Source organism: Taurulus bubalis (genome assembly GCF_910589615.1).
Source record: "Taurulus bubalis genome assembly, chromosome: 8".
Taxonomy (NCBI): Eukaryota; Metazoa; Chordata; class Actinopteri; order Perciformes; family Cottidae; genus Taurulus; species Taurulus bubalis.
In genome coordinates, this window is record NC_136596.1 from 14,014,313 (window position 1) to 14,041,840 (window position 27,528).

At 40.6% G+C, this 27,528-nt stretch overlaps 1 protein-coding gene across 1 annotated transcript; it reads right to left on the reverse strand.

Moving 5' to 3' along the window:
• Positions 1-410: 410 nt before the first annotated feature.
• cemip2 (cell migration inducing hyaluronidase 2) lies at positions 411-27,406 on the reverse strand (the record flags this gene model as incomplete). The annotated part of the gene is made up of 23 exons (XM_079222633.1): positions 411-610; positions 721-827; positions 1,017-1,162; positions 1,258-1,359; positions 1,436-1,655; positions 1,854-2,036; positions 2,318-2,529; positions 2,637-2,852; positions 9,162-9,339; positions 10,444-10,599; positions 10,908-10,943; positions 11,483-11,614; positions 12,837-12,925; positions 14,511-14,639; positions 15,148-15,217; positions 16,323-16,528; positions 18,469-18,681; positions 19,928-20,097; positions 22,102-22,293; positions 23,177-23,346; positions 26,035-26,602; positions 26,786-26,926; positions 27,121-27,406. 23 exons carry the CDS (start codon positions 27,404-27,406, stop codon positions 411-413), a joined length of 4,122 nt encoding a protein of 1,373 aa, XP_079078759.1.
• Positions 27,407-27,528: the final 122 nt, after the last annotated feature.

Here is a 27,528-nt window from a genome sequence, read left to right on the forward strand (position 1 = left end):
GGTTTTTATTTACTACATAATAAATAATACGATTGGTGGGTAAATGTTAAAGGTTGCTTTGAGTTTGTTTTTTTCAGTTCCATGATAAACAAACAAGTTATTATAAAGCTCCATTGAACACTTTGGCTGATAAGGAAAGTTGTGTTTTTAAAAAGGAAAGTGCATTGACTCAATGGCCTGAAGGTCTACTTACACATACACACACGCAAAAAAAAAAAAAAAAAGAAGAATATTCAGAAAAAAAACTCAGCCCATTCAAAATAAAATACCTTCTCTCCACTTGAAAATGGTAAACATCTCTGCCATTGTTAATAAATTAAAAGGTTCAGCAGTTCACATTCATCAGCTGGTTGTGTGTGTATCCGTGTGCAAGAGTGTTCTGGGTAGTCAAGTTGTATAGTTCACAATGATCATTGTTGTCCCGTGGCTATTTTGAGGAGCTCCAGGTCTTTGCGCATTTGAGATTCAGGTGGTGTACAGCCGTATGAATCCAAACCCAGAGGCAAATACCGCTCCTGCAGCCCCAGGAACTCGTCCCCCTGCCCGGCTTGTAGCGAGACCCACGGAGGGGGTGAAGAACTACCCTGGAACCCCCAAAGTGCCAGTCTCTCTGGGGTGAAAGGCAACAAAAAGAGGGTATGAGATAGAGCAACTTTACCCCAAAACACAATAACTGGACAGACAAAGAAAGGGAAAGAATTCTGGATGTTTATTACAAACCTTTACTGTGCAGATCAGCAGCTTTGGTCACACCAAAGGAGACCAGATATGGTGCTACAGCAACCAAGCCCTCCGGTTGACCTCGTGTTGCCATGAGCACTATAGACCTGTTGACAAACAAACAAACAAACACTTCTGTAAATTAAGCAAGAATATGTATAACTCCCCGATACTGGGCTGCAAAATAGTTATACTAATGAGGAAAGTCGATCTCAGATGTTGATACCACTGTATGGCCATGTCAGAAATGCAAATGCTGTTGTGTGAGCAGGGTGAAGCTATTTTCCCTGGCTCACCTATTTGGTATTCCCGTTTTTAAGTACTGTTCCATCTTGTCATCCATCTTGGCAAATGAGGTTTTCTTGGTGACTTTCCCAGAGCAGGCATCCACTGAGACCAAGAAGTACCCAGGCCGTGTGAAGGGCATGGTCACCTCATTCACCTGGCAGGTAACAGGAAAACAATTGGTTCAATAAACCCTGATTCACAAGTTCAAGTCATATAGATAAGGTAATGTGTTTGGCCTGGCATGCTCACAGTAATAAATGAGCTGTTGTCTCCTTTCTGCTGCTCTTTGATACTGAGAGACTTGACTTGCGTCTGGAGGTAGGAGGTCCATGGCTCACTGGAAAACACAAGCTAAGACCGATACACATTGGTCAGCAGTGTTTTAATGCAGATTAACAGACATCATCTTGAATGTAGCAACTCATACCCGTTTAGCACCACATTCTTTGCAGGGCTGTGTATTGAGGGCTGGCATAGGTACCACTGCTGAGGGTGTTTTGTAGTACTTGGGGTAGGCCTTGGATGTACAGTTACAGGTCTGTTTAGAGGAAGTGGTGGCCAGAACTTTCACTCTTTCGCAGCCTTTTGCTGAACAGTAGCTGTGACCATCCCGCCCATGCCGGGCCCGAAGGTAGAGCCACAATAAGCTGGGTATGATGGGAGGAGAAACAGAGTTTAATTAATTTAAGGAAATCAGACTGCTTAGCCATCAATGGGAGAAGGATGACCTTTTTAGGTCAATGCAGGTCAGAATTAAAAACACAAGTCAAACTATCAAAGCTTAAACACACTTTCTTTTTGAGCATACTGTAATAGAGAGGATTGGATTCTTTGTTTGTTCTCACCCAACAGTTTGGTCAAAGAAGTACTTTCTCTCCATTGGCCTCTTTTCCAACTCTATAAGGGAGACCACGGTGCCATAGTCTGTGAGGTCATCAAAGGTGTTGCTTTGTCTATCATTGATGTCGGCCATAATCTGAAATGTGGTGTCTGATGGGTAACAGAGTCCCACCAGCACCCAGTCATCTCTGAGTGGGAGGGAGAAAGAAAGAAAGAAAGAAAGAAAGAAAGGTTATCAAACAAAGCTTCTCCAAAGACCATTTGGAACTATTAAGAATGTTATGACAACAATCAGGTTTTTCAGCTCAGAATAGTTCTAATGTGATGAACACAATAAACAAAAATCAGGTCTCGTTGTTCAATGGCTTTCTTAGAAAGAAAAACATATTCTCGTTATCTTGAGATATTACAAAAATCTAGTGACTTGCAGAAGCTTTAGTCATGCACTGACTGACTTTATGTTACTCACTTATCAAAGTTGATGAGAGAGAGGACAACCTCTCTTGGTGCAGGCCCACTCCAGTGCAGAGTGTAGCTCTTGCTCATCATTAGGATGGGCTGGTACTGCTGGGACAGTGCCCCCTGGCTGTTGATCCCTCTCAGCACCAGAGGAGCATCAGGGTATTCATCTCTGCTGATGGATAAACGGAGGTTGGGGGCTCCTTGGGTCTGGATGTACACCTGAATGAGAAGAGGATGTGATGGAGTGCAAGTGTCAGGAAGAGTGCATATTTTACATTAGAGGTACAGACCAACAAGAATAGGGGGCAGACCCTGACATGCTGTACCTGGGAGTAACGGCCGCTGCAGATCACTCCACTCCACTGGGGCATAGTCACACAGCCAGGGTGTTGGATCAGGTAATTGTCTGCTCTGCCAACGTAGGTGTCCATATAACCGGTTACTGACCCGTCCACATCGTGAAAGATGGAGTTTTTGTCTCCATCCAGGTCGTTCTCTTCAAACCACTGCCCCGGGCGACCAAAGAACGTCTGCAGACCCACCTGAGGATGATATTTGCAAAGCATATTTGTTTTAGCACTATATAAATTCAGGTTAAGTGCCAGCTCTGTCATTGTTAGAACTTCTTTAACCCCAGTTGAGCCCCAGACATTTTTTTCAAATTCCAAATAGTTTGCATACCCATACTAAATACAAAATATCTCCTCAACCACAAGGGCTATTTAAATAATTTGAAAAGGTGTAATATACAGAAAACACTTGTGAGACTAGTTAAGAGGTTCATATAAGTATATGTCTTACTGGTTAATTGGTTGGTGATAGAACACGGGAAAGAAAAGGATGCATTTCCTCTTTTTAATTATGCATATCATCGCCTTTTCTTTTCTTTTTTATAGCACTATGTGTTAACAGTATCTCTGCAAAGTTTGACTTTGATAAAGTGAAGTTAAATATTTGTAGTAATTACTTTAGTGCAGATTTCGTGAACCGTAGGTTTAAGTCTGCTGAAAGCAAAAATGCTTAACTTTCTTCCTGGACCTTGGACGCCTCTGGTTCCACAACAGATGGCCTCTGCTCAAGCAGATGCACAAATACACACCAAGCAAGTGTTGTTTCATCCATAAGCAGGGCTCTCAAGTTTTTAAAGACAGGTAAGAGTGACATATCCTCCCCCGCCCTCCGCCCATGCCGTATGCCCACAGACCAGCCCCCCTCACCCCCATATTATTATCAGCTTTATTTTCATTGGTTGCTGGATTACATTTTACCCAGATACAACAGATACGTTTTTCTGATTGGCTATTCGTGTAGCCCATTTCTTTTTTTTGATTGGCTGATGAGTCCAGGGGATTCTGGGGAGACGTGCTTGATTCCTCCATGGTGAGGGCAGCGCGACTAGGTCATGTTTGTGCGCTGCGGCACACCAAATAGCCTAGAGTTTTTTTTCAGCGTGAGAAATACGATGTGTGGCGGGAGGGCGTGACTTAAGGCAAGGCAAGGCAAGTTTATTTGTATAGCACATTTCAACAACAAGGCGATTCAAAGTGCTTCACATAAAACCATTAAAAGCATCAAAACATAATGCAGATTTAAAAACAGTTAAGAAAACATTAAAACAGTAAAACATTAAAACAATCAAAAAACAAAATAAAAGTAGAAAAAGCAACTTAAAAAATAAAAGTTGAATAAAAGTTGCAGTGCAGTTTAAGAAATAAAATGCAGTAGTGAGATGCAGTAATTGAATCTGGTTCAGTTAAAGGCAGCAGCAAACAGAAAAGTCTTCAATGTGGACTTAAAGGAGCTGAGGGTCTCAGCAGACCTGCAGCTTTCAGGGACCTTGTTCCAGATATGTGGAGCAGAAAAGCTGAACGCTGCTTCTCCATGTTTAGTTCTGACTCTTGGAACAGAAAGTAGACTCGTCCCAGACGACCTGAGTGGCCGGGATGGTTCATAAGGTAGCAGCAGATCACAAACATACTTAGGCCCTAAACCATTCAGTGCTTTATAAACCAGCAGCAGGATTTTAAAGGCAATTCTTTGTTTGACAAGGAGCCAGTGCAAAGACCTCAGAACTGGAGTGATGTGATCCACTTTCCTGGTCTTAGTGAGGACTCGAGCTGCAGCGTTCTGAATCAGCTGCAGCTTTCTGATTGACTTTTTACAGAGGCCTGTGAACACACCGTTACAGTAGTCAAGTCTACTGAAGATAAATGCATGGACAAGTTTCTCCAGATCCTGTTGAGACATAAGTCCTCTAACCCTTGATATATTCTTCAGGTGGTAGTAGGCTGATTTTGTAATTGTCTTGATATGGCTGTTCAGGTTGAGGTCTGAATCCATAACTACACCTAGATTTCTAGCTTGGTTTGAGGTTTTTAACATTAGTGATTGAAGCTGAGCGCTGACTTTCAATCGTTCGTCCTTGGGACCAAAAACAATTACTTCTGTTTTATCTTGATTTAATTGAAGAAAATTCTGGCACATCCAGTTATTGATTTCTTCAATGCATTATAGTCCCGTGGTGATATAGTTATGTAGAGTTGTGTGTCATCTGCATAATTATGATAACACACTTTGTTGTTTTTCATAATCTGAGCCAGTGGAAGCATGTAGATCAGAACAGAAGAGGCCCCAGTATTGAACCTTGGGGAACACCACATGTCATCCTAGTCAGCTCTGATGTGTAATTAGCTACCGACACAAAGTATTGTCGGTCCTTCAAGTAGGATTCAAACCAGTTAAGTGCTGCGCCAGAGAGTCCTACCCAGACTTTCAGTCTGTCTAGTAGTATGTCATGATCAACCGTGTCGAATGCAGCACTGAGATCCAGTAATACTAAGACTGAGATTCTGCCACTGTCTGTGTTTAAGTGGATGTCGTTGAAAACCTTAACAAGAGCAGTTTCAGTACTGTGGTGCTGACGAAAGCCGGACTGGAAGACATCGAAACAGTTATTTTCGGCCAAGAAGTTGTTCAGCTGTTGAAAAAACGCTTTTTCCATTATTTTACTGAAGAATGGGAGGTTTGATATTGGTCTACAGTTTTTCAATATTCCGGGGTCTAAACTAGCCTTCTTTAAAAGTGGTTTAATAACTGCAGTTTTTAGGGCTTGTGGGAAGACACCTGAGAGAAGGGATGTGTTTACAATTTGTAAAAGATCAGCGGTCATGTAGTGTGAAATATTTTTGAAAAAGTGTGTTGGTAGAATATCCAAGCAGCAGGAGGATGTGTTCAGATGTTGTATAATGTCTTCTAGGCTTCTTTGGTTCATTGAGTGAAATTGTGTCATGATATTTGAATGGATGCTATTTAAAGATGGGGACAACACATATCCTGCGGTTGGTGTGGAGCCACCGACTGCTTGTCTAATTTTCTGAATTTTATCAGCAAAATAGGAGGCAAATTGATTGCATGCCCAGGTGGATTGGAGCGTATCCGTTACCGACACCGGAGGGTTTGTTAGCCTGTCCACGGTAGCAAATAAGGCGCGTGTATTGTTTTTGTTTTTGGTTATGATGTCAGAGAAGAAGGCCTGTCTTGCATTTCTAAGTTCCAAATTATAATTGTGAAGTCTCTCTTTATAGATACCACAGTGAACCTGGAGATTAGTTTTTCGCCACCTGCGTTCAGCTTTCCGACACTCTCTTTTCTCTATTCTGACCAGTGTGGCATTTCTCCAAGGGGATCTTTTCTTACCCGAGACAACCTTCACCTTAGTGGGTGCAATGGCGTCAATAACATTTTTAACTTTAGAATTGAAGCCATCCACAAGCTCATTGACTGAGATGCAAGAGAGGCCTGGTGTGGAGCAGAACTTCTGAATAAATAGTTCACTGGTGTTTTCAGTGATGTAACACTTTGTCACAACCTTGGTTTGGACATTTGTGTGCAGGGAGATTGCACTCTCAAAGAAAACACAGGAATGATCAGAGAGTGCAACATCCGTCACAGCAACCTTGGAAATGTCCAGACCTTTGGTGATGATTAGGTCTAGAGTGTTCCCCTTGTTGTGGGTGGGACCTGTTACATGCTGAGGCAGATCATAGTTATCAAGGACACCACATAGCTCTATAGACCCTCTGTCCTGGGGATTATCAACATGGATATTAAAATCACCAACAATGACAACACAATCAAAATCAATATAGATTATAGACAGCAGTTCAGTAAACTCATCAAAGAAGGTTGCACAGTATTTAGGTGGTCTGTAAATGTTGAGGAATAAAACTTGCGTGGAATTGAGAGCCACATATTCAAAGGAAGTAAAATGACCAAAAGACATCTGCTTGCATTGAAGAGACTCATTATATAAAATAGCAACTCCACCTCCTTTCTTATGCGTTCTTGTTTCACTCATGAAACTGAAGTTGGGAGATGTTGCTTCAATAAGAACAGCTGCACTGTTATCTTGGTCTAACCAAGTTTCGGTTAAAAACAAAAAATCAAGTTTGTGCCTAATAATGAAATCATTGATTAAAAATGTTTTTCCTGACAGAGACCTGACATTTAATAAAGCTAAGTTTAATTTGTTTAAAACTATATTTGCCCTATTTCTTTGTACAGGCTGACGAGGAATGAATGTTAAATTGGATAAATTTGCAGATTTACTAATGTTTCTTCATAGCCTCACCTTTCCTTTTCGATAAGTCAGGACAAGAATTAAGAAGGCTAACTTCATACAGGGCCCCGACTGTTCCTGGAGATAATCAGTGGTGTCATTAACCTTGTTAAGACCGCAATGCGTGACAGTCACGCTCAATGCGTGACACTTGAGAGCCCTGCATAAGTAAGTCATATTTCAGTTTTTGGGCTGAAAAAAAATGCAATGTGGTTGGTATCTTGCTGAGGCTTTGTCTGACAGTGGACTTGGAGAGAGGGCAAGCTCAAATCGTGGCAGACACTCGGATCTCCGTGGTCAAATCAGACTATCACAGTTCTACGTCCTAAAATCTAATTTCTGAATATTTAATGACTGATAAACATGTTTTAACTTTTTTGGATGTAGGACTTTTACTTTGTAAAATATCTGAATTGGTACAGTTGTTCGAGTAACTTTCGAGTCCTTAGAGTCATATTTATGGTTTATGTTAATATTTATGGTTGAATTGTATTAGAAACATGTCAAATTGACTTATATGCTCTTGTAAGGCCAGGCTTTGCAGTTTTTTTTGCTATGTCACATCAGTGGCTTTGGTATCGATTCATGGGAGTACGAGGACTTTGAGAGTGAGGAAGAGCTCCTGATGAAGAAGGGCTGCTGGGGTTCATATTAAAGATTGCTCACTTAAACGCAGCGGCTATTTACTGAATTTGGAAATGTTTACTTATCATCCAATTTAATAAGCGGAGGATAAACAAAAAAGTACAGATTTACTTTTAAATGTTTTTAATTAGTCACATTTAAGTAAAGGCAATGCACTGTGCTGCCTTACTACTATACCGCCACAGGATGGCATCAGTGATTTACAATAGTTTTCTACAAGCCTGACTTGAGAAGAGAGGACAAGAAACGGTGACCCCTTTCAAACTAATGCTTCAAATAACTGCCAAGTTTGATCCGAGTTGTGATCTAATCAATATGAGGGGATGATTAATGGGTTGAAGAACAAATAGGAAACACATTTTTAAAGAGGAAACAGTCAGACCAAATGTACCAAAACGATGGGGACATAAAGTACATAGAAAAAAAATCTAGAACAAAAACAGGAACAAAAACACAATAAAGTAAGAAGAATTGATAAAGAGGAAGGAAGAGAGAATAAAAAATAAAGGACCAACAACATGTTTTTAAAACAGGATTAGAGGAGTCACAGTAGTACCTAAAATGTAACATGACCCCAAGCCATATGATCGAACACAACAAGCCGGGAGTGAAACCTTTATATTAACTATTAGTTATTGGCTGTTATGAGCTATGATAGGCCTAATAAAAGCATACCACAATGTAAACATGACACAATATGCCATTATACTGTAAAATGAATATGTATGCAAGCGTAACTGCTTCCAAAGTTTTATGTTGATCCTCAGTCTCAGTGTTAACAGGTTCATGTATTGCACTGCATTCATCTATGTCAGGTGTCAAACAAATTTTCACCCTGGGCCACATCATCATTATGGTTGCCCTGAAAGGGACGATTGTAACTGTAACACTGTATAAACTAACTAACTAACTAAGTAACTAACTAACTCTGTTCAAAGCTTTTTTTGTCACAGTTGAGAAGGACATAACTGGTCCAGCAACTAATTGTGAACAGTAAACCTGCTCACATACGTTGGTGTGGCATGGGGCACACCTTGGACAACTATGTTTTTCTTGGAGGATAAATTTAGCGTACTTGGCTTCGTGTTTGGTGTCAAAACGGCGATGTGAATTGTATTCCTTCATCACCGACACTTCCTCATAACACAGAAGACTTAACGGTTTCTCTCCTTGAAGCACAAACATGTACTTTCCCAACTTCTTTAAATGGCCTTCACTTTGCATCAATTCCACTCTTCTTGGACATTTTGGCATTATTTGTCGATCTTTTAAAATGTAATCACTTGTCACAAGTTAAACGGCAATATGGAAACAGTGCTTTTTCTCGCAGTAGGATGCCGTTCATTTGCAGGTCACAAAGTCGACATGCATTGTGGGAGATGTAGTCTATGGTCACTGTACACTGTAAAGCAGCATATACTTTAATTTTAAGACGATCATATGCCTTTCAAGCTGTCGAAGGCCACATAAAATTACGCGGCGGGCCGGATTTGGCCCGCGGGCCTTGAGTTTGACACCTATGATCTATGTCATTCTAATATTAAAACTGTAACTGTATAGTAGATGTCAAAAATGTATGTTTACTCACAGTGGAGTGGAAGTTGAGCTGAGACAGATTATTTTGTGGGGTGAGCTGCCAGGTGTTTTTCAAGTTGAATCCAACTGCGCTGGTATAACGTTCTGGTGTGGGGATGAATCCACGAAATGTACTCCGTGTAAGCCGCACCGGACCATCATAGATCTGGAAACCTCGGATTGGGAAAGTCCTACAGAGGCGAGGGAATGAGTCAGGTCAAGCGACAGCAATAAATAAATGAAAGAGACTGTTTTTACTTTGCCTCAGTAAAGGATACAATTGCTTTCTAATTTCTATTAATGAAACCATGTGGAATTTTAATTAAATTATCAAAATATTCATCTCTTTTAGTGGAACTATTTAATCTCTGGCAAAAAAAAAGAAGAAAAAAAAAAAGAGTGACAGCAGATCTGGCAGTAATCACGATGACGACAGACGAGCCAGATGTCACAGCGCGGTCAGGAAGCCTGTAAAATGTCTGTAAAGCTGTACACAGTGGTCACAAACTGGCATAAACTCTAGTTCTTGAGACAAAAAGGCCGCTATTAGCCAGTCTCTTGTTTATGTTTCCACTCTTGTACAACAATCTCTGTAATGAGAGAGAAAGACAGAAAGAAGAGACATAAAGCTCAAAACTCTGCTCTCATTAGGATTGTCCACTCAGTCAGACATGGCATTACAGCATGGAGAGACTATACACGTTCTCCTCATGGAAGTCCTATCTAAAAAATAGTCGGTGAGAAAAAAGGTAGTGCAACACCCTTATAGTGCTTCCATTGAAAGGTAAACCAGATGGATTTTTTACATGACTATAAGTGAGATCTTAATATGTTCCCTTGCAAAGATTATCAAAAACTCAAAATAATAGAAATAAAAAGGAAGGGATTGGTGACAGACGGCTGAAATTAATAGGAACTCTGGGTCAGAAAAAAAAATCCTCTCCTTACTGTTAAGTAATCCCTTTCTCAAAACCACGCAAGTGTTGCTGCCAGGTTTTCATAAACTACCTAAAATATCACTGGAGGGAAGTCAGTCAACACAGAACGTCCTTTCACAAGCACACCTCCGGCTTAAAGCAGCTATAGCAGCCCCAGCTGTCCATCTGTCCAACTGCCTGATGGGCTTGCTGGCTCTCTCATCCCCATTGGTTTTTCCCAGCACATGTTTCTTTGCAAACTCTACCAACACCCAATTCTTGAGAAAACTTGGTTTGATTTGGATTCTCCCTGAATTACTGGCATACATCTTCCCTCCTTTCATCAACTCATCCCTTCCTCTGTTTGCTCCCACTCACCTGTTTCTAGGTAGTGTCCTCATCTTAGCATCAGCACCTCCTAAGCCCCAGTATTTATTCTGCCCTCCGTTGGTCCCTCGGTTTCGGCTTTCACCCACAAACAGAGACTGGGTCACCTCCTGACTGGACCCTTCATCCTTAGGGTAGCTGCCATCACTGGAGAACAAGAAGGAGAAATGTAATGTTTTTATCATTCATTTTTTTTAATCATGCACATATTGACAACTTTACAGGACAAATGTTTCTTATACTTTTTAATAGATGAACCAAGCGGAGAAGAAAGTGCCTGACACGATATTATTCGAAAAGAGATGCATGTGAAAGGAAAGTGTCTGCTGTTTGCTCAGTATCTATCAAAACACAGGGTTTTTGGCAAGTTTGTCTGGCAGGGAGATGTGAAAAGACAATATGACTGAATAAAATAATCATTATGCTAAGAGCAGAGTGATTTAGAAAATACACACCTGGCAAAAGCCAGTCCAACTCCATTGTCTGCAAATCTGTTCAGAGAAAGATCAAATAAATATTTGTTAGTCTTACAAATGTATGTCATTGAACTATGATGAGCGTGGTATTGACCAGTTATGGACATAATTGATAGTAATGCAAAAACTGGATAGGTTTATATAATGATTCTATATAATGGTGACCTCTCTGTAGGTTACAAAATAAGATAAACATAACTGTTGCTCCTCCGAACATGGGCCTTATCTTATTATTTTTTTCCTCCCATAACGTCAGATGAGTGTGCTCAAAATTACGGCAGAAAATAAAAACTGAAATGTCAATCAATGGTTTCCACTTTCAAAGCTATAAGAATCAAGCCAGCTTTGAACATAAAGTTAGGTCAAATGGTAAGTCTGGAATAAAAGCAATTCATAACAAATATTTGCAAATATAACATAAATTGTATTGCATTATAAATATGACAGTTTAGGTTTTTATGATGACATTGTTTTTAATTTCCCCACCCCAGTCCTCCATTCTTTTGAAGACTTGCATTAATCACATCATGATTATGATGACTGAGTAGTCTCACCCAGAGTCCTGGATGATGATGTCCCCTCCCCGTATCCACGCTCCTAAGTCGTTGTTCTTGAAGGAGATCAGAGTGTCAATGACTGCCGCCACCCGTGGATGGCTAGGGTCAGCATTCTGGTGTGGTCGGAATCTAACAAACATACACGCGTTTCTATTATTATCCTCGGGACTTTCCATCAACGACATTCAATACCTACTTTTTCTGCAGACGTGCTCCTCATGAAAGCCAATGCACAAGAACACACACACAGATTGAACCAACTTAACTTTTGGAGGGTTTTGAGTGACTAATGGACCTGATAATCATAACGTCATCATACTATAATTCTGCACAGACATAATTCATAACTAGACTAAAAGTCCTACTGTGTGGAGGTACAGCCATCTTCCCAACAGATTAGGAAATATCTTGTGCACAAACTGAAAAGGAGATTTGTGTTCCTGCTCATCCTCTCTTTTCAGCCTATTGGTGGCGCTCAATTCAGATTAGAGCCTTCCTTCAACATCAGTATTTATGCTCTGGATACATTTCATATCCACGAATGTTATGAAAACCTGGCTGTTAGAATATAGATTGTCTTGGACCCCTTGACCTTGTGTTGGTCAAGGGAAAACATTAACCTGAATGTGTCGAGGGATGAAAAGGTCAGTGGATCACATAAATCCGAGGGAATACTTTGGAACTATCAATATCTCGCGCCTTCTCATGAAATATTAATACTTAGTAGAGAAAGAGAGAGAGAGAGAGAGAGAGAGAGAGAGAGAGAGAGAGAGAGAGAGAGAGAGAGAGAGGCAGGCCAGCAGCCTCAGTGGACACGCAAGATTTTTTTCCGTCTACTTGAGGGCTGTATTTGGGTAGGCAGAGTGGAAACTGTATCTGTGAAGCCTTGTTTTCTCTGTCAACAGACCTGACAGGCCTTCCACTAAAATGTAGAAACAGAGAGTAAAGCCATCCATCTATCCCAGTCAATGGCCGTATACGAGAAGATATCCAGCAGGGGGATATAAATAACTTAATTCACAAACATTTACACATTAGTAAACCACAAATACCGTGATATTTACATTGCATAACTGTACAGCATGATACCTATGATCAACGAGTATAACCCCCTGATAGATACAGCTATACACTTTGTGCAAAAACATGCACACTGTACAGTGCAGTGCAATTTAGTCAGTTGTAGGTCACTAGCAATATACTTACATGCATGACCGTCCAAAAAAGAAAAAAAAAAAATCATACAAAACTATAAATACTAAATATTAACACTTTATAAATGACTGACTGTGTACTTCCTCAAATTGTAAAATGTTATTGCAAACACAAACACGTTTGCATACATACACACCTGGCACTGTTATCTAGACACAGGTATTCCCGGGGGTCCGCAGCGCTAGCCTTCGTGGTCTTCACTCCTTTATCAATGAACAGCCCTGCCTGGGAAGATGAAAGTTTGATTACAGTAAAACACCAAATGTTTTCTAAGGGGGCTTTCAGACCTACAGAAACCTATGACACCAGACATTTTATTCTATCATGATTTTAAAAACTAGAGTTATAATAATAAATCCATCTGCTGATCATAAAATCATTCAGGGAGCGACCTTATAATTTATCTGTATAATGTTATGTATAGGCTATAAACTATTAATATAAATCAACCTGTGTGCATGTAAGCAACGTTATTCTCCCTGATTAATAAGACAAAAATGTTTGAAATAGCTGTGCCTGTGTACTTTGGGATCTCCGATACACACTTTTTAAATGGACTTAATAAATCGTGAAAGTGATAAGCTCGGAATCATTACTCTACAAGAGCCTCATCCATGTATCCGTGCTTTTGCAAAATCCTCTCTCGACTGGTTAGTCATTATTCATAATAATGAGCAGTGAATTTGCAGTATACTAATAATGCCTATAATCCTTTATTTCTTTGTGAGCTCTTTGCCACACCAGAGAACATAAATATACAGATCAGAAGAATTAAAGTGCCTCATAAACTTCTGTCTGTTACCAGAATTGGATATCCTCCTGCGAGTCCTGATTATGCAGAATGACAATTGCCAGAATTGTTCAATCAACAAGTCACCAGTCAGCCTGTATAACTTTGTGTCTATTCCTTTTGGTTTGTTTTCAAAACGTCCATGTGAACAGCATTTGGACCAGAAATAAAATGCTACAATGTATAATTGTTTCCTTAGTATGGAATAAATGTTCCAAACTACACGTGTGAAAGCACCCTACAACTAAAATTAGATATCCAAGAGGGGCTGTAGATGTATTTCTGTTGAACTGACATAAACAAGACGACTGGTTTATTTTACAGTGTGGGACCTGAGGCAATAATAAATGTACTACATTTAAATCCTGGGCCAACAGACTTATAGAGTCCATGCTATGCAGGGTACTGTGTAAAGTATGAAAGGTGGTGAACACCTGTAATTAATTTATAATGTTTATGAAAATGAAATGTATAGTTACATGGTCTATACCATATGGATTAGTTTTGTATGTTTAGAAAATGAATTGTAAAATAAATTACAGGAAAATGGTATGTCTGTGTGTCTTATGTATATGGAAAACTGTGCTCTGAGTTGGTCCTGTTGTATAAGCAAGGTATACTCTTAAACCTCTGGGCTCTTTCCTCTATAAGAGAGGCTGCTGTGGTCAGGCTGAACAAAGAACTTACAGTTCACCTGCCCGACTGCTGTCATTATACAACAGAGCGCTATTGTAGAGTCTACACGCGCGCGCGCGCACACACGTGTGTGTGTGTGTGTGTGTGTGTGTGTGTCTTCTTGCAAGAACCAAGTGTATAGGCATTAACTTGTGCCAATGTTTCTTAACAAGTTATGATTACTATTTTTCTCTTGTTTCTCTAAAAAACAGAAGCAGACAGAGAAAACACTGAGAGGTTTGGCAACTGGTATACTGCCCTGTTTATGGAAGAGAGAGCACAAACCGGCATGAAACAACAACAATACATTTTTTTTAAAAAACTGATAATCTACTGTGATGATACCTTAAAGTTGGAGTGTACGCGGTTGTTGTAAAAAATCCCCAGGGGAGTGAGCTCTGCCTTGGTCTCTGGTACCAGCCCATGAGAGTCTCCGGTGGAAGAGCTGTGGAACACAAACCATATGCCAGCATCCTGGAACAGGAAGGAAGAAAGATGAGGGGATAAACCATGTTCTTGGTACAGCTGGGCAACATCAGGAATTTCATTATCTGGGGTCATAGACGCATCATCTTTAGGCAGAGCATTATAGAAACATACATAACCAATATGTGGAACCGGGTAGGATGTTATACAGTACTTCACGTGGGTCAAGCCCTCTAGAAAGAATAAACCAGGTGAACAAGTTCATATGAGCTCAACGGTTCCTTATAGTTTACCGTTCAATAGACATAGACAGACAACCTGAATTTCACAAGCATACCCCCTACAAATATGTATTACACAGCCCTCCCCAGTGGACCTCCACGCCATTTATACCAAAATTGAAAAGATATGGGACGAGTCCTCCACTTCAACAGAGTCGTCTCACCATGTTAATGCACCCCTCTTTAAAGCCGGTTAAATCCCATTTTATTGATGGATCAATTTGTTATGAGCATGAAGATCTTCAAGTTTCATTACATAACTCTGATGTTTTTACCTGAGAACCAGCAGCTGCATTGCTGATGAGATTGTTGTTGGGGTTGGCAATCCAGAATGTGGAAACTGCCCTGGATAACACCAACCACACAAACAGATAAAGACAGAGACATAACACACACAGACAAGAATGCAGACAAATATATTTAAAAAAGGCCGTACCTTGGCATAAAGACTATGACTAATAAGCAGAAGACAGAGATCAAAGAACCCTGTGATCTTTCGAAATTCCCTCAATAATCCACTTCTCCAATGTAAACACTGGATAGGGACAGCTCTGTCAACACACACACAGACTATCTCTCTCTCTCCCTCTCCCTCCTGGAAACAGACCTTGTTGCTTCCCTTACAAAGGCACTTTTCTGGTTCTTGCTACGACATAAAAACATCCCGTGGAGAGTAGAGGTTGTTATTACATGGATAAAACCACCCTGCCAATATATCACACAGAAGTGTCTGTGTGGGAAACCTGGTAATAGTGTAGCCATACTCTGAGAGGAGACCGGGAGTGAAAGACTTATTTAAGTAAGATTTTAAAATGGCACAAATCATTTGTGTTGATATGGCCCAACTGGACAACTGCGTTTTCAAAGAAAAGACAGTTGGTCAGCGTCTATTATATTTCCCAATATATATATCAAGCTTCTCTACAGTCCAGATATTTGCTAACTCACAGCTGTCAGGGTTTGGCAAGTGCTGTTAACTATTATCTGTCATTACAATTATCCTCAGTCTTGTGCTGAAGAAGATCCCTGGGTCTTTGTATTGCAACTGTTGCTGGTGGATGGATTGTATATTAAAAGTATACTAACAAAATAGCCTCTTCTCTTCAGTGCAATAAATGAACCTTCATGTGTACATGATGATGGTTCATAATAAAAAGTAAAAACCACACTCTAAAATGTAAGTGCAATGTACCGTTACTGAGATAATCATGTTAAACCTGTGTGTACCGACAGAGCAGTAATAGATCTGTTACATTAAAAACAGCATTATAAAGTAATAAAGCACAAGTCTTAGTCCAAAGTTCTTGACTTGCAGTGGTTGTTAAGCAATAAACTGTAAATATTCGTAAACATTCTCTTGACGATGGTGTAGAAACTCGTGTTGTCTTTTATCACTTTGCTCTGCACTCTCCAGCCTGAGACACGCAAAGTAATTGTCCTAATCTCTTACTTGCACTCTGTGCTGGGTGAGGGAGTGTAGCCCTCGTAGACTTTGTCCTTTATGCTGGTGCAGAGGGTCTCGTTGCGGTCAGTGGGCAGCAGAGTCCCGGGTCGAGTGAGGAAGCCAAGGTTGTGGTAGAAAGTGTTACGCTGCTCGATCCCATCCTCAAGGAAGAAGCAGTGACCCAATGTGTCATAGCCGACAGTGTTCTTCACCTGGGTCAAAAAAAGCAGACCATGCAATATTAAAAAAGAGAAAGAGACAAATGGGGATTTTTAGAGCATACTTCTTGACAGAAGAGGCAAATAAATACAGTTATATATCCCAGTTCTGGCAAGCTGTCCCTCTCCAAGGAAGAGGTAGGTTGCATATGCAGAAAAAGCTATTAACAAGCACGTTCCTACTGATAGAGGTGGCTACCGCTGTAAATACTTTTGTTTTAAACTGATGCTATGTTGAAAAGGGAGGTATCGAGACAGATCTAAGAAGATACCCTACACGAGAATATTCACATGGCCATTGTGCAAGGGAAACAGGAAAAAACAGCAGTCAAACAATGTTATCCAAAGTTTAGTGAATTCCATTTCCTCGATGCAGATGGGAAAAATGCTTTCAATCCAATGGCCTCAAGGACAAAAGACACAGACACACACAGAGAGATTTTGCAGTTGACAGAAATACTGTGAACATGTAAATGTTATATATTTGCTGGATGAAACGGACCAATTGTAAACTATTGATTCCCTTTCCAAAGAGACTTCTAGACAGATAATTATATAACTCAGACAAGTATGGGCCAGGGAGGTTTGAAAAGAGAGATTAACCCTCCAGGGTCTTAGGCCTTTTTCTTGATTTTATATAATTTCTTAGTCACCTTTTAAGACACTTGCGTATGAGATATATACCCATGTGTTACATCTAAAATTGCAGAACAATCTCAGCTCTCTACACGTGTGCCTGCCTCATTATATAAAGTGATAATAAAGCTGAAAAATTGAAGTTTGATTTTTAAAGATTCTTCATATCTCTTATGAAAACATACCTTTACTCATGTGGACGAAACATTTTTGTGATGGAAATTGGTTTACCAAAGGTCTTAGGTTCACAAAAGCAGTGGAATATATGAATACAATGGAACATTGTGTAATACCAAATTTGTTATTATTGTTTTTTGAGTAGAAGTGTTGTCTGTCACTACTTTAATCAAAATGATAGAGGGACTGAGATAAAATGAGACTGATGAATAACTTCATACACAGACCAAGCTTCATGGGGTGTGTGTTTTCAAGCAAAAGATTTACTATATATTTGAGTCAAATTATGTACTATAGAAACAAATAAACTAATCACAATGTTTACACAATGTGCATGTTTCAGTTTCGTTTTTTAAGAACAGTTTTCAGAACAAGAACAACATATGTACTCTGTATGTATGTACTCTGTATGTGTGCACTAGGAACTGTTTACCAGTGCATCGCCGTGTGTCGCGTCGCGCAGAGTAAAACAGAACAGCTGATCGGAGCAGAGCAGAGGTGCCGTCTCTTTGCAGCAAGTGTTGTGTTTTAGTACACTGCAAGAAAACACTGTCTTTTTTTCCTCAGGCGGGTAGTGTGCTGTCTATCTGAGTGAAAACCAGTGTGTTTTTGTAGTGTAAGTGGGTGGGTAGGTCCTTAGGGATTTCCTGAGTGTAGTAGTTTCACACACAATATCGACGGACACCTGAATTGACAAATCACGGTGAAAGGCGGCGCTCCACACAGACTCCACAGCCTTTCAGTTCCTGTTACAGGCACTGTAGGACGTAGGAAGCACGTAGGAACACACAGAGGAGGGGGCGGAAACTGCAGAGTCTGGCAGATCAAACAGCAGCGGATTATTTTTTCTGCACTGTATATTTTTTCTACACTGTATATCATGCCAGCGTGATGCAAGACCCCAGAGGGTTAAGGAAAGGAAGGTGATTGAAAGGAAGCATAAGAAAAGGAGGAAACAAGCCATTACAGTAATCCAGCGATGGAGGCTGTAATTGATGTAATTAATGATGGCTAACATTGCATGGTTCTCATTAATAGGAACCGTCTTAGACACCCTCCAAATATACAGATACAGCCCTCGCATACATTTGAGACTTACTCATCACACATCATTTACTAACCAGCAAACCGTTGGTGGCGTGGATGGTGAGGCAGCGGGAGAAGGAGTGGTGTATGGAGAGTCCGTCCACATAGGTGGGCTCCAAGTAGCCTCCCTTCTGGTCCACATCTCCACACATGTGGAAGTGGAGGGGGTAGTGGCCTTGCTCAGCCTGTTGGCCCATGTTCTTCAGCTCCACGTGGGACAGATGCACCGATGAGAAGTTAGCAAAGATCTTCCGGTGTGTGAGGGAAAGAGAAAATAAAGAGAGGCCAGAGTGGAGGATAAATCGCACAAGAAAGGATGGTTTTAAAATGAATCAAGCAAGAACAATGAGCTAATATACACCGCTACACCAGGTTCATATTGTGCTACAACAGTAAACTAACTGTCTACCCACTCTGGTCCAATTAAAGGTTTAGGTCAACAGTACAATTCTCTGCGTTTCTCCATGGGATATAGCTCTATTGGCATCATGCTCCAGTAAGTAAAACTGCGCAGTTATAGAATTACTTAATTAAAAGCTAAACCCACATAAATGCACACAAGCAAAACAACAAATGGACTGCGGAGAAAATAAAGTTAAACATGAATCAATAAATAATCCAATACAGATATGCTGTACAAAGCTCCCTAGGAGATCTTTTTGTGGGTATGGCAAAATCCACACAGTCTGGTTCCTGTTAAGAACGTATTGGCCAATCCTTCCAACTAACTGTAGCTCACCCACAGACCGGCACGCACACGCGCACGCACACGCACGCAGATGACGAAGCGAATCGTTTCTGCAGTATTTACAGTTTTCTTGCGGTATATACATCAATGAAAAAACAAGCATATATACATACTGTAAATATTCATACAACGATAAGTGTTTCATTGCTGTCGAGATGGGAGTGAGTAAAAAATGGATTGAGAAAATATGCAATGGTAAGTGCCATGTGTGTGATGGCTCTGTTGTGAAGGTCTGTTTGGGAGCAATCATTTTAGAGGCAGATTGTGTTACATAAGTCAATGGGTTTTGGTTGGGTACAGTTATTGTAGCAAAAAAAAAAGAAGGAAAAAAAACATTATTTTGTTAAGCACAAGAGGTGTCAGTTACATAGAAGCTAAGGAATGTTATTGTGTATTTGCCACCAAAGTGAATTCAATCTGATGATCATTAACCAAACTATTGTGAACTCATTGCTTATGTGACACATGTAGGTAATGGAGGATACTATGCTCCATTTATGAACATGTGTAATCTAAATCTGTCAGATGTCGTCAGTGTTTGTTCAGATTGATATGTTGTCCATCTTCTATACAAACATTTAAGAGAAGTGTGTAGCATAAACTGAACTATGACCATGAAGACCCCCTCTCATTTAGGACCGCATATAAACAGAGACTGTATGATGTCTCTGCAGTCACACACACACACCCACACCCACACACCCACACACACACACACACACACACACACACACACACACACACACCTTAATGTGGCCCCCATAGGTGTCGTGGCTGTAGAACTGGCACAGGTTGTTTCCGTAGCACGACTTTTCCATTTCTCCGTAGATGAGAATGTTCCTGGAGAGCAGAGCCACTTCAGCGCGCATGTCGACCCCATCCATGATCTCTCCGACATGATTATACTGAGGCTTCCCTGGTAAGAACAGACTTCTTGGTCAAATCGTGCAACAAAGTGACTTTAATGAAGAAAAATCTGGTGCACAATTGGACAAAACATGGAAAAGGTGGAAGTCATTACTTGGTATGATTACAAATGTAAATTAATCACTGCATTCCATCTCATCCAAATAAAGCAGGGAAGAACATGAACACTGGAGGAAACTTGTTTAATTTAGCTGAAGACCATAAAAAAAAACCTTGGTTTCAAATTCTTGTGAAACCGTTCTAAGGTCAGACATTTTCACTAAAATACCGGCTTAATATAAAATGTTAAAATAAATAGGAAGTGGCATTTAAGTTAAACTACAGTGTTTTATTTCTGGACATGTTGGGTTTCCAACTGTCAACCACAGGAAGTATGCCTAGCAGCACGCACTCAAACATAAACAACGACCCACACCCCAAAACCAACCTAACAAAATAAGAGACATGTAAAAGCATAAGTAATCAAATGCATATGAAACGCAAACTAATCTGCTCTCCGGCGATGCGGAGAGTACCCATACCCACAGGGTGCAGCTGCCAATGATAACACACAGCAGCAGTTCAGCTGCTCAGCCCTTCCTCATGGTAGCAACACAAAATCTAGGCACGCACGTCCAGGAAGGCATTTGTTGACAACAGCGGAATGAGATTAGGATACATCTCTGATAGGGAGATGTACAAAAAGTAACTAAAAGATTGTAAGAGTACAACATTAGAGGAGCAGAAGAAGGAGGTTGTGAAGCAGGAGTGATGTTTTTTAAATCAACTGAGGTTATTATAAGACAAGGTTACTTAATATAATAACATAAACTGGCAATCTCTTTTAAAGCTATTCCAATTATTTTACATCACCACAACAGGAAAACAGATCTTTCTAGACCACAACAATAGTAGAATATTATACATTCACACTTATTGACTAATACAAAAATAGTGTAAGATCTCCTATGTCCATGTGTCTTCCAACAAGCTTTATAAAAAGAAATATGACTGTACTTCCCACATACCGTCTTTCCTTTAACACATTTTACAAGAATTGTATAGCTCAAAATTATGACTGCAGTACAAAGCTGAGGTCAGACTACAAACAACTCATTAAAAAAGGGACAGTTCACCTCAACACCCGGACCACCCTCTCCACCACCTACTGCAGGGACAGCGGAGCACTTTCTCCAAAAGACTCATCCAGCTTCACTGTCACAAGGACCGTTACAGGAAAACATTCCTGCCCAAGGCAACAAGACTTTACAATAGGCCACCTCTGGCCAGATCCTCTGTAAATTAATGAATCAACATCAATAGCCCTTGCACCGCTTTTGTTGTTTGTTACTCACTGTACATGTTTATATACACAACACTACACATACTTTGCATTTTTGCACTTTCTCTATTGTTTAAATTGGATTTCTTAAATTAATACTCTCTCTTGTTTCGTTGTACATATTGAGTTTTGCTGTGTATATTGATCATCTTTCATCCCTTTTATTTACGACAAACAAATTTCCCTTTGGGGATGAATAAAGTATCTATCTATCTATCTAATAAATATGTCCTCTTATATGTAGTGGTACTTATCAATCTAAATTGTTTTGGTGCGAGTTATGTAGTTTTGGAGATAGACATAATGAGACTCAAAAATAATACAACAGCAATATCTCTTTCCAGCAATCATAAGCTGGTTACGCAAGACGTTCACAGACATTGTTGTCATCAGTTTCACAAGACCAATTTTCTTTCAACCATAGTTCCTACATGGCCTCTCTATGGCCGATATCTCCAAAACAAAGCAGCTCACACCAAAACAATCTAGATTGATAAATAGCACTACATGCAAGTGTAAAAATATGTATTTGGATTTTGGGGTGAGAAGACCCTTTAATGAAGTTGGTTCTCACCGACACAGTCAAAGCCAAACTTTAGTTTGAAGCCAAAGCAACCAAACCTATTCTTTCAAATGTGTGCACATGCACGCGCACACGCACCTCTCTCTCACCTTGTATCCTGACCTGCTTGCTGTGGCAGTCAGCACACGGCAACAAGGTAAACTCTTCAGCCTGGTGCATGGAGTAGTCTGTGCTGGCAACTACAATCTGATCCCCGGGTTGCCAGGTCTTCTGCACTTTGTCCTGCAGGTTTAGCACCACCTGGTCCACCGAATCTACCTGGAAGCCGGATATGGGAAAACCTAAAGGGAAGGAAAGGGAAACACGGAGGACAAGACAACACAAATAGTATGAAACAGAACACTGATGCCATTTTATTATTGTTAATACACATATATTGACCTCGCCATAAATAATTTTACGATGGTTCTCTTAAAGTAAGAACAAAAGCTTATTCTAAAAATAAAAAATAAACATCAAATGAGGAGGAAAGACATGAGAATAACAGAACCAAAGATTTTTCTACAGTACTGCATAGTGAAGAAATGTATATGCACAGCAGTTTAGATCCTGGCTTCTGAATAGCTCAATAACCTTCGGAGATATTGTGAAGCAAAGAAAAATAACTATGTAAAGACAGTTCGATAACCTCATTTCACACTTTATGTTCAGTTAAGTTGAGTCTGTCAAATTGTCTTTTACAAGGTGTGGGCATGCACGGCCGCAATAAATAAAGCGGGTGTGCTAGTGCCTCGCCCGAACCACAAACAGACGCTACATACGCAATTACGGCATGGTCACAAAACCACAGATACCCACTGAGGCACAAGAATGTCTTTAATGTTCAGGTGATGGATCTGTATAGCAGTTGGCAGTTGGCATGTGGTAAACCTAATTTCTCAACCTGTCACCTTCCTCCAAACCCTTTACACTTCAAAGCGGGAGAAGCCTGTCAATTTCATCTGGACAGCTTTCATACTAGAGAAGCCCATTACTGTGAATAACTACAGACAAAAAGCATCAAACTTAGCCTTCGGTCATTTTGTGTAGGGTGTCAAAGCACTAAAATTAATGTCCGAACGCTATATAATTTCTGTCAACACTGAACTATGTATGTATGTATGTATGTATGCATGTATGTATAAACTAGTTTTGAATTCGATACCATCTTAGGCCGTTTCTCACCATTTTTCCACTCGCTGTAGGCAGTGACCGAGAAGCCCACTCCGTTCACAGTGGTGAAGTTCTGTCGCGCCAGAGCCCTCCCTCCCGTTTCGTGATTTTCATGTTCCCGGACATCCTCTGAGCATGATGCATTACCACCACCCACCACTGAGACCAACGCCCACGCCTCTCTGGACAGACCAGAGGGATGACGAGAAGAGTGGGAGAGAGACAGAAAGGAGTCATTTTCAGACAGTACAGTAAATGGACTAGTTTCACATAGCCTTCTCAGAGAAAAAGTGATCAGGTTCTCGACCTTAGTTTTCCATATATTCTCTTTGGATGATGAAATGATTGACATTGAACTATAGCTGAAAGTTACTCCAAACTCTCATTAACACTCCTTCCTGGTTCAATATTACATCACTCGTTTTATCATTGACGTGGCTCACAAACATATACAAATAACAATGTTTTAATCATTTTACAGTTGCGCTGAGAAGTCAATGATACTTCATGAAGCCTATTTACATTCCAGTTTTATGTAAAATGTTATAAAGGATACCAAACCCCATTATTTGCGACAAATGGCCCTAACCACCATGTTAAGCCACTTATAATTAGAGAATTAGAGGGATTATATAAAAAAACAAGGGCAGAGGATTTCAGAAACGGTGATATCCCAGAGGAATAATGGGCGTACTTGCCACATCCCAAACTTCCTTCAAAAACAACTTTTACTTTTGCTCCAAATCCTCCCTGTTCTCCCATTGCATAGCATTTCATTAAGAGTGTTTCTTTTTTTTTTTTTTTAAATGATTAAATATGAAGGAGAGGCTTAAAATAATTTGATTGGAGGAGTTTGAGGGTGTGGATGGAGAAAGGGATTGGGTGTATGACCTAAAACAAGAGAGTGTACTGAGACATGCAGCTTGAATGTTTCAAACGTCATGTCCTTCCCTCTAGCTTCTTAAGCATGAATTAGTTGGTGCTAAATGAGTCAAACTTTGATAGACCAGAGGAAAGCTATCTCTGCAGAAGTCTCTTTTACACTGAGGAATTGCTTGGCCTGTTCCACATACAGTAAACGATCCCAAATGCAGCTTTACACTCATCTCTCCAGCTCCATTCCAGTTACTATGATGGATCTGCAGTAAACCAGCAACTCACTGCACATTTGAACACAATACAACAGCGATAAAGCACTCAAACTTCTCCTTGGAGAAACATGTTCAGGAATAATTGAAAAATCACAAAAATAAATAAAAGTTTATCAGCAGTTTATAACGCTATCATCTCCAACATGCCCCTGTGTTCAAATCTGTCTCTGTGCTTCCACTGGCATAATCACAAACTAACAATCTTCTTGGAGATCCTGTTCCGTGTCACTAATACACAAACAGGATCTGTCTGAGGATCAACTGTCATTATGGCGTGTGGCTTTCTGATGGAGTGGTTGTTTCACCGTTTCCTTTTGCCCCATCCTTGTTATTATGTTCACCAGCATTTTAACAACCTCATTGTTTTACCGGAAATAGCTCATGCGAGGAAGGAAGAAGTGAATTCACTGCAGATCAGCATGGACGTGTGTTTAAGTCTGTGTGAGTGCTCTCATGAGAGACAAAAGATGAAAGGAGCCAACGCAACCATTTATATGTGGCAGGAAAGATGGTTAACACCCTGAAAACCATTTATTATTCAAAGATATTTTGGTTGGAATTGGCGAATTGGAAGGATAAAGAGGTTCATGAAACATGTCCAGGGGAACCCAGGTATGAATGGCTTTCCAGCACTGACGTAAAATAACAAATAAAACAAGCACCACAATTGGTTTCCAAGTATGCGACAGCTACCTTTTCTTCCGTTTGTCTGCAACACGCCATAACAGGTCATAAACTTCATCCTTATGCTCAATCCTGTAGGTCATATGCCTTTACCACTAAACTCTTTCAGGCTCAAATCACTCAGCCTAACAATTTGTGACTTTAACAAGATATTAAACGACATGTTCTCTCGTAAATGCATGCTATGCGTTTCCTCCTCCCACTAGCAAATTCACAGAATGCTAAGATAAAAAATCTCCACTCCAATAAATGTTGAATAAGAGAGTGTACACCACTAACTTATTGGTACCGCAAAAGCACCCCTGGACATACATAGATCTACATCATCTGCTCCATTTGAGGGGATTAGTTTAAAGACTTGGCAACCACCCCCATAGATGAAATAGGACACTGGACAATCTGGCGTAGCACTTGGCTTTTCAGTCAACCAAGGCCTAAACCAAGCTACAAATAACTCGGAGTGAAATGCTGTACTTAGATTTTCCATTGGAAGAAACTCATGTGTGCATACATGTGTTTAAGTGTCTGAACAGAAGACCTAATGTCATGTAAAGTTAAAATCCAATCCTCTTACTTTATGAGCTTAAAGAAAGCATTAGCCCATGTGGACAGGACGACACTCAAGCCTCCAGTATCTGTCCTTTTGCATGACGGACATTAAATATTTTGTATCGCCACATTTTGCACAAATCGTGGAAACTCTAACCATCCCACCCCATTATCCTGTTTGTGCTTCTTTTTCTGGCAGAGCGTGATATAATAGAAACAGAGGGGAAACAGGAAGAGGAATGACTAGGAGGAATTCACAGGAAAATCACAAATGAAAAAAAAGATACATGAAAGAACATTTTCCACGGAAGATGACGATGGTAGAGAATGCTAGTATTGTCAGTCCAAGTAAGTGAGGGGAGTACAGTAAGCAAGTAAGTTTCATACAGTTGAACAACAGACACACTCTCCAGGGCAACAACAACAAACTTGTTCATTATTTCATTTAAAAAAAATAACATTCCCATATTAGGAAATTGGCTTTACCTGTATTTGAGATCATAGATGAATCTACTGCCGAGCTTTTCTTCAATGGCCTTCTTAGTTTCATCCAGAAGGCTTTTGACTGCAGAGTCTCCTACAGCCAGTGTGACAATGCGGCCCACTGGCAGGTTCCGCAGCAACTGGGTGAGCCGGCGACTGTCATTACGAGACTCGTGTGTGTCGTAGCGTTCAGAAAACAGGATCTCGGCTGTGTCCTGGTCAACAACGCGCAAGTTGATGCCTCTGCTGAAGTTCCGTTGAAAGGCATAACCCCCCGTGGTCAGACCGGAGGCCGGGACATTTCGGGTCAGCAGAGACCAGGAAACTCTCTCAGTACCATGTAGCTCCAGAGTCCCACCTCTCATGACTCCAATGAACTTGCGGCCCATGCCAGGCACTTCAGGGACTGCCTTGTCGTCAGAGCGGCCCACAAGGGCGATGGTGGCACGAGAACGGTAGCGGCATTTGGGAGCACCGATGTGAAGGGCTCCACCATCTTCTATAAGGATGTGACGAGTTCTCAAAGTTATGTTTTTGGAGCCGTCAGCGTTGTCTGCAAAAACTACCCGACCTGTGAAGAAGCAGCAAAAGAAAGAAAAATAAGTAAATACTAATTATTTTGTACTGTATGTTACATCCATAAACTGAACTTTATCTGCTGAGCAATGTCACTTCTCAAATGTAATCAACGAGAATCCATCAACGTTACAACTCAAAATGCCATTTAACAAATCATGCCCCTTGATGTGCTTACCTCCTGACTGGATGGTTAGTGTATGAAAGGTAGCAGAATAATCTAATCTAAGCAAATGTCCCCTCCTGACAAGAACAGCCGTCTCTGGTTGGTGCCCCGGGTTCCAGCTACTAAGTGATGGATTGTGGTCCGGACAGTTCTCTGCAAACATGACCAATCAGCGACAAATTACAGAACCTGATAGTTCTCATTAGAAAGGGATATACAAAAACATACAGAGATGGTATACAGAAGAGGGAACACATGTGCAGCAAGTTGAGAAGCCATGGGTTAAAAGAAGAGATATCAAATGTTTTAAATCATAAATATTTGAATAAGTACTTTGTAAAACTGACCATCTAACACATCTCCAATTGAGAGACTAAGGACGAGGATGAGGGTGAATAAGAAAGCCCCGATGGACACTCCAAAACAGATAAATGTGTTCTTTCTTTGCTGGAGGTTCTGAGCCCGCCCCCTACGCTGGTTCTCCTCTGACAGGTTGAAGGTGGCTCGACGCTCTGGTGGTGGCGAGCGGACTGGAGCTACCCGCCCGGGAACATAACCTGGGGACCTCTGGTGGTTGCCGCGGGGCGGAGCCACAAAAACCGGGAAGCGGCTGGGACCATCACTCGTCGGCATGGTATAAGTGTCTGCTACCTGAGGGGAGAAAAATGTGGATCAACTAAGCATGTTTTTTGGGGTACTCAGTGAAGTTTCGAACCACTGTCAAAGACAGACGACAAACTGATTTTCTCGGTCAC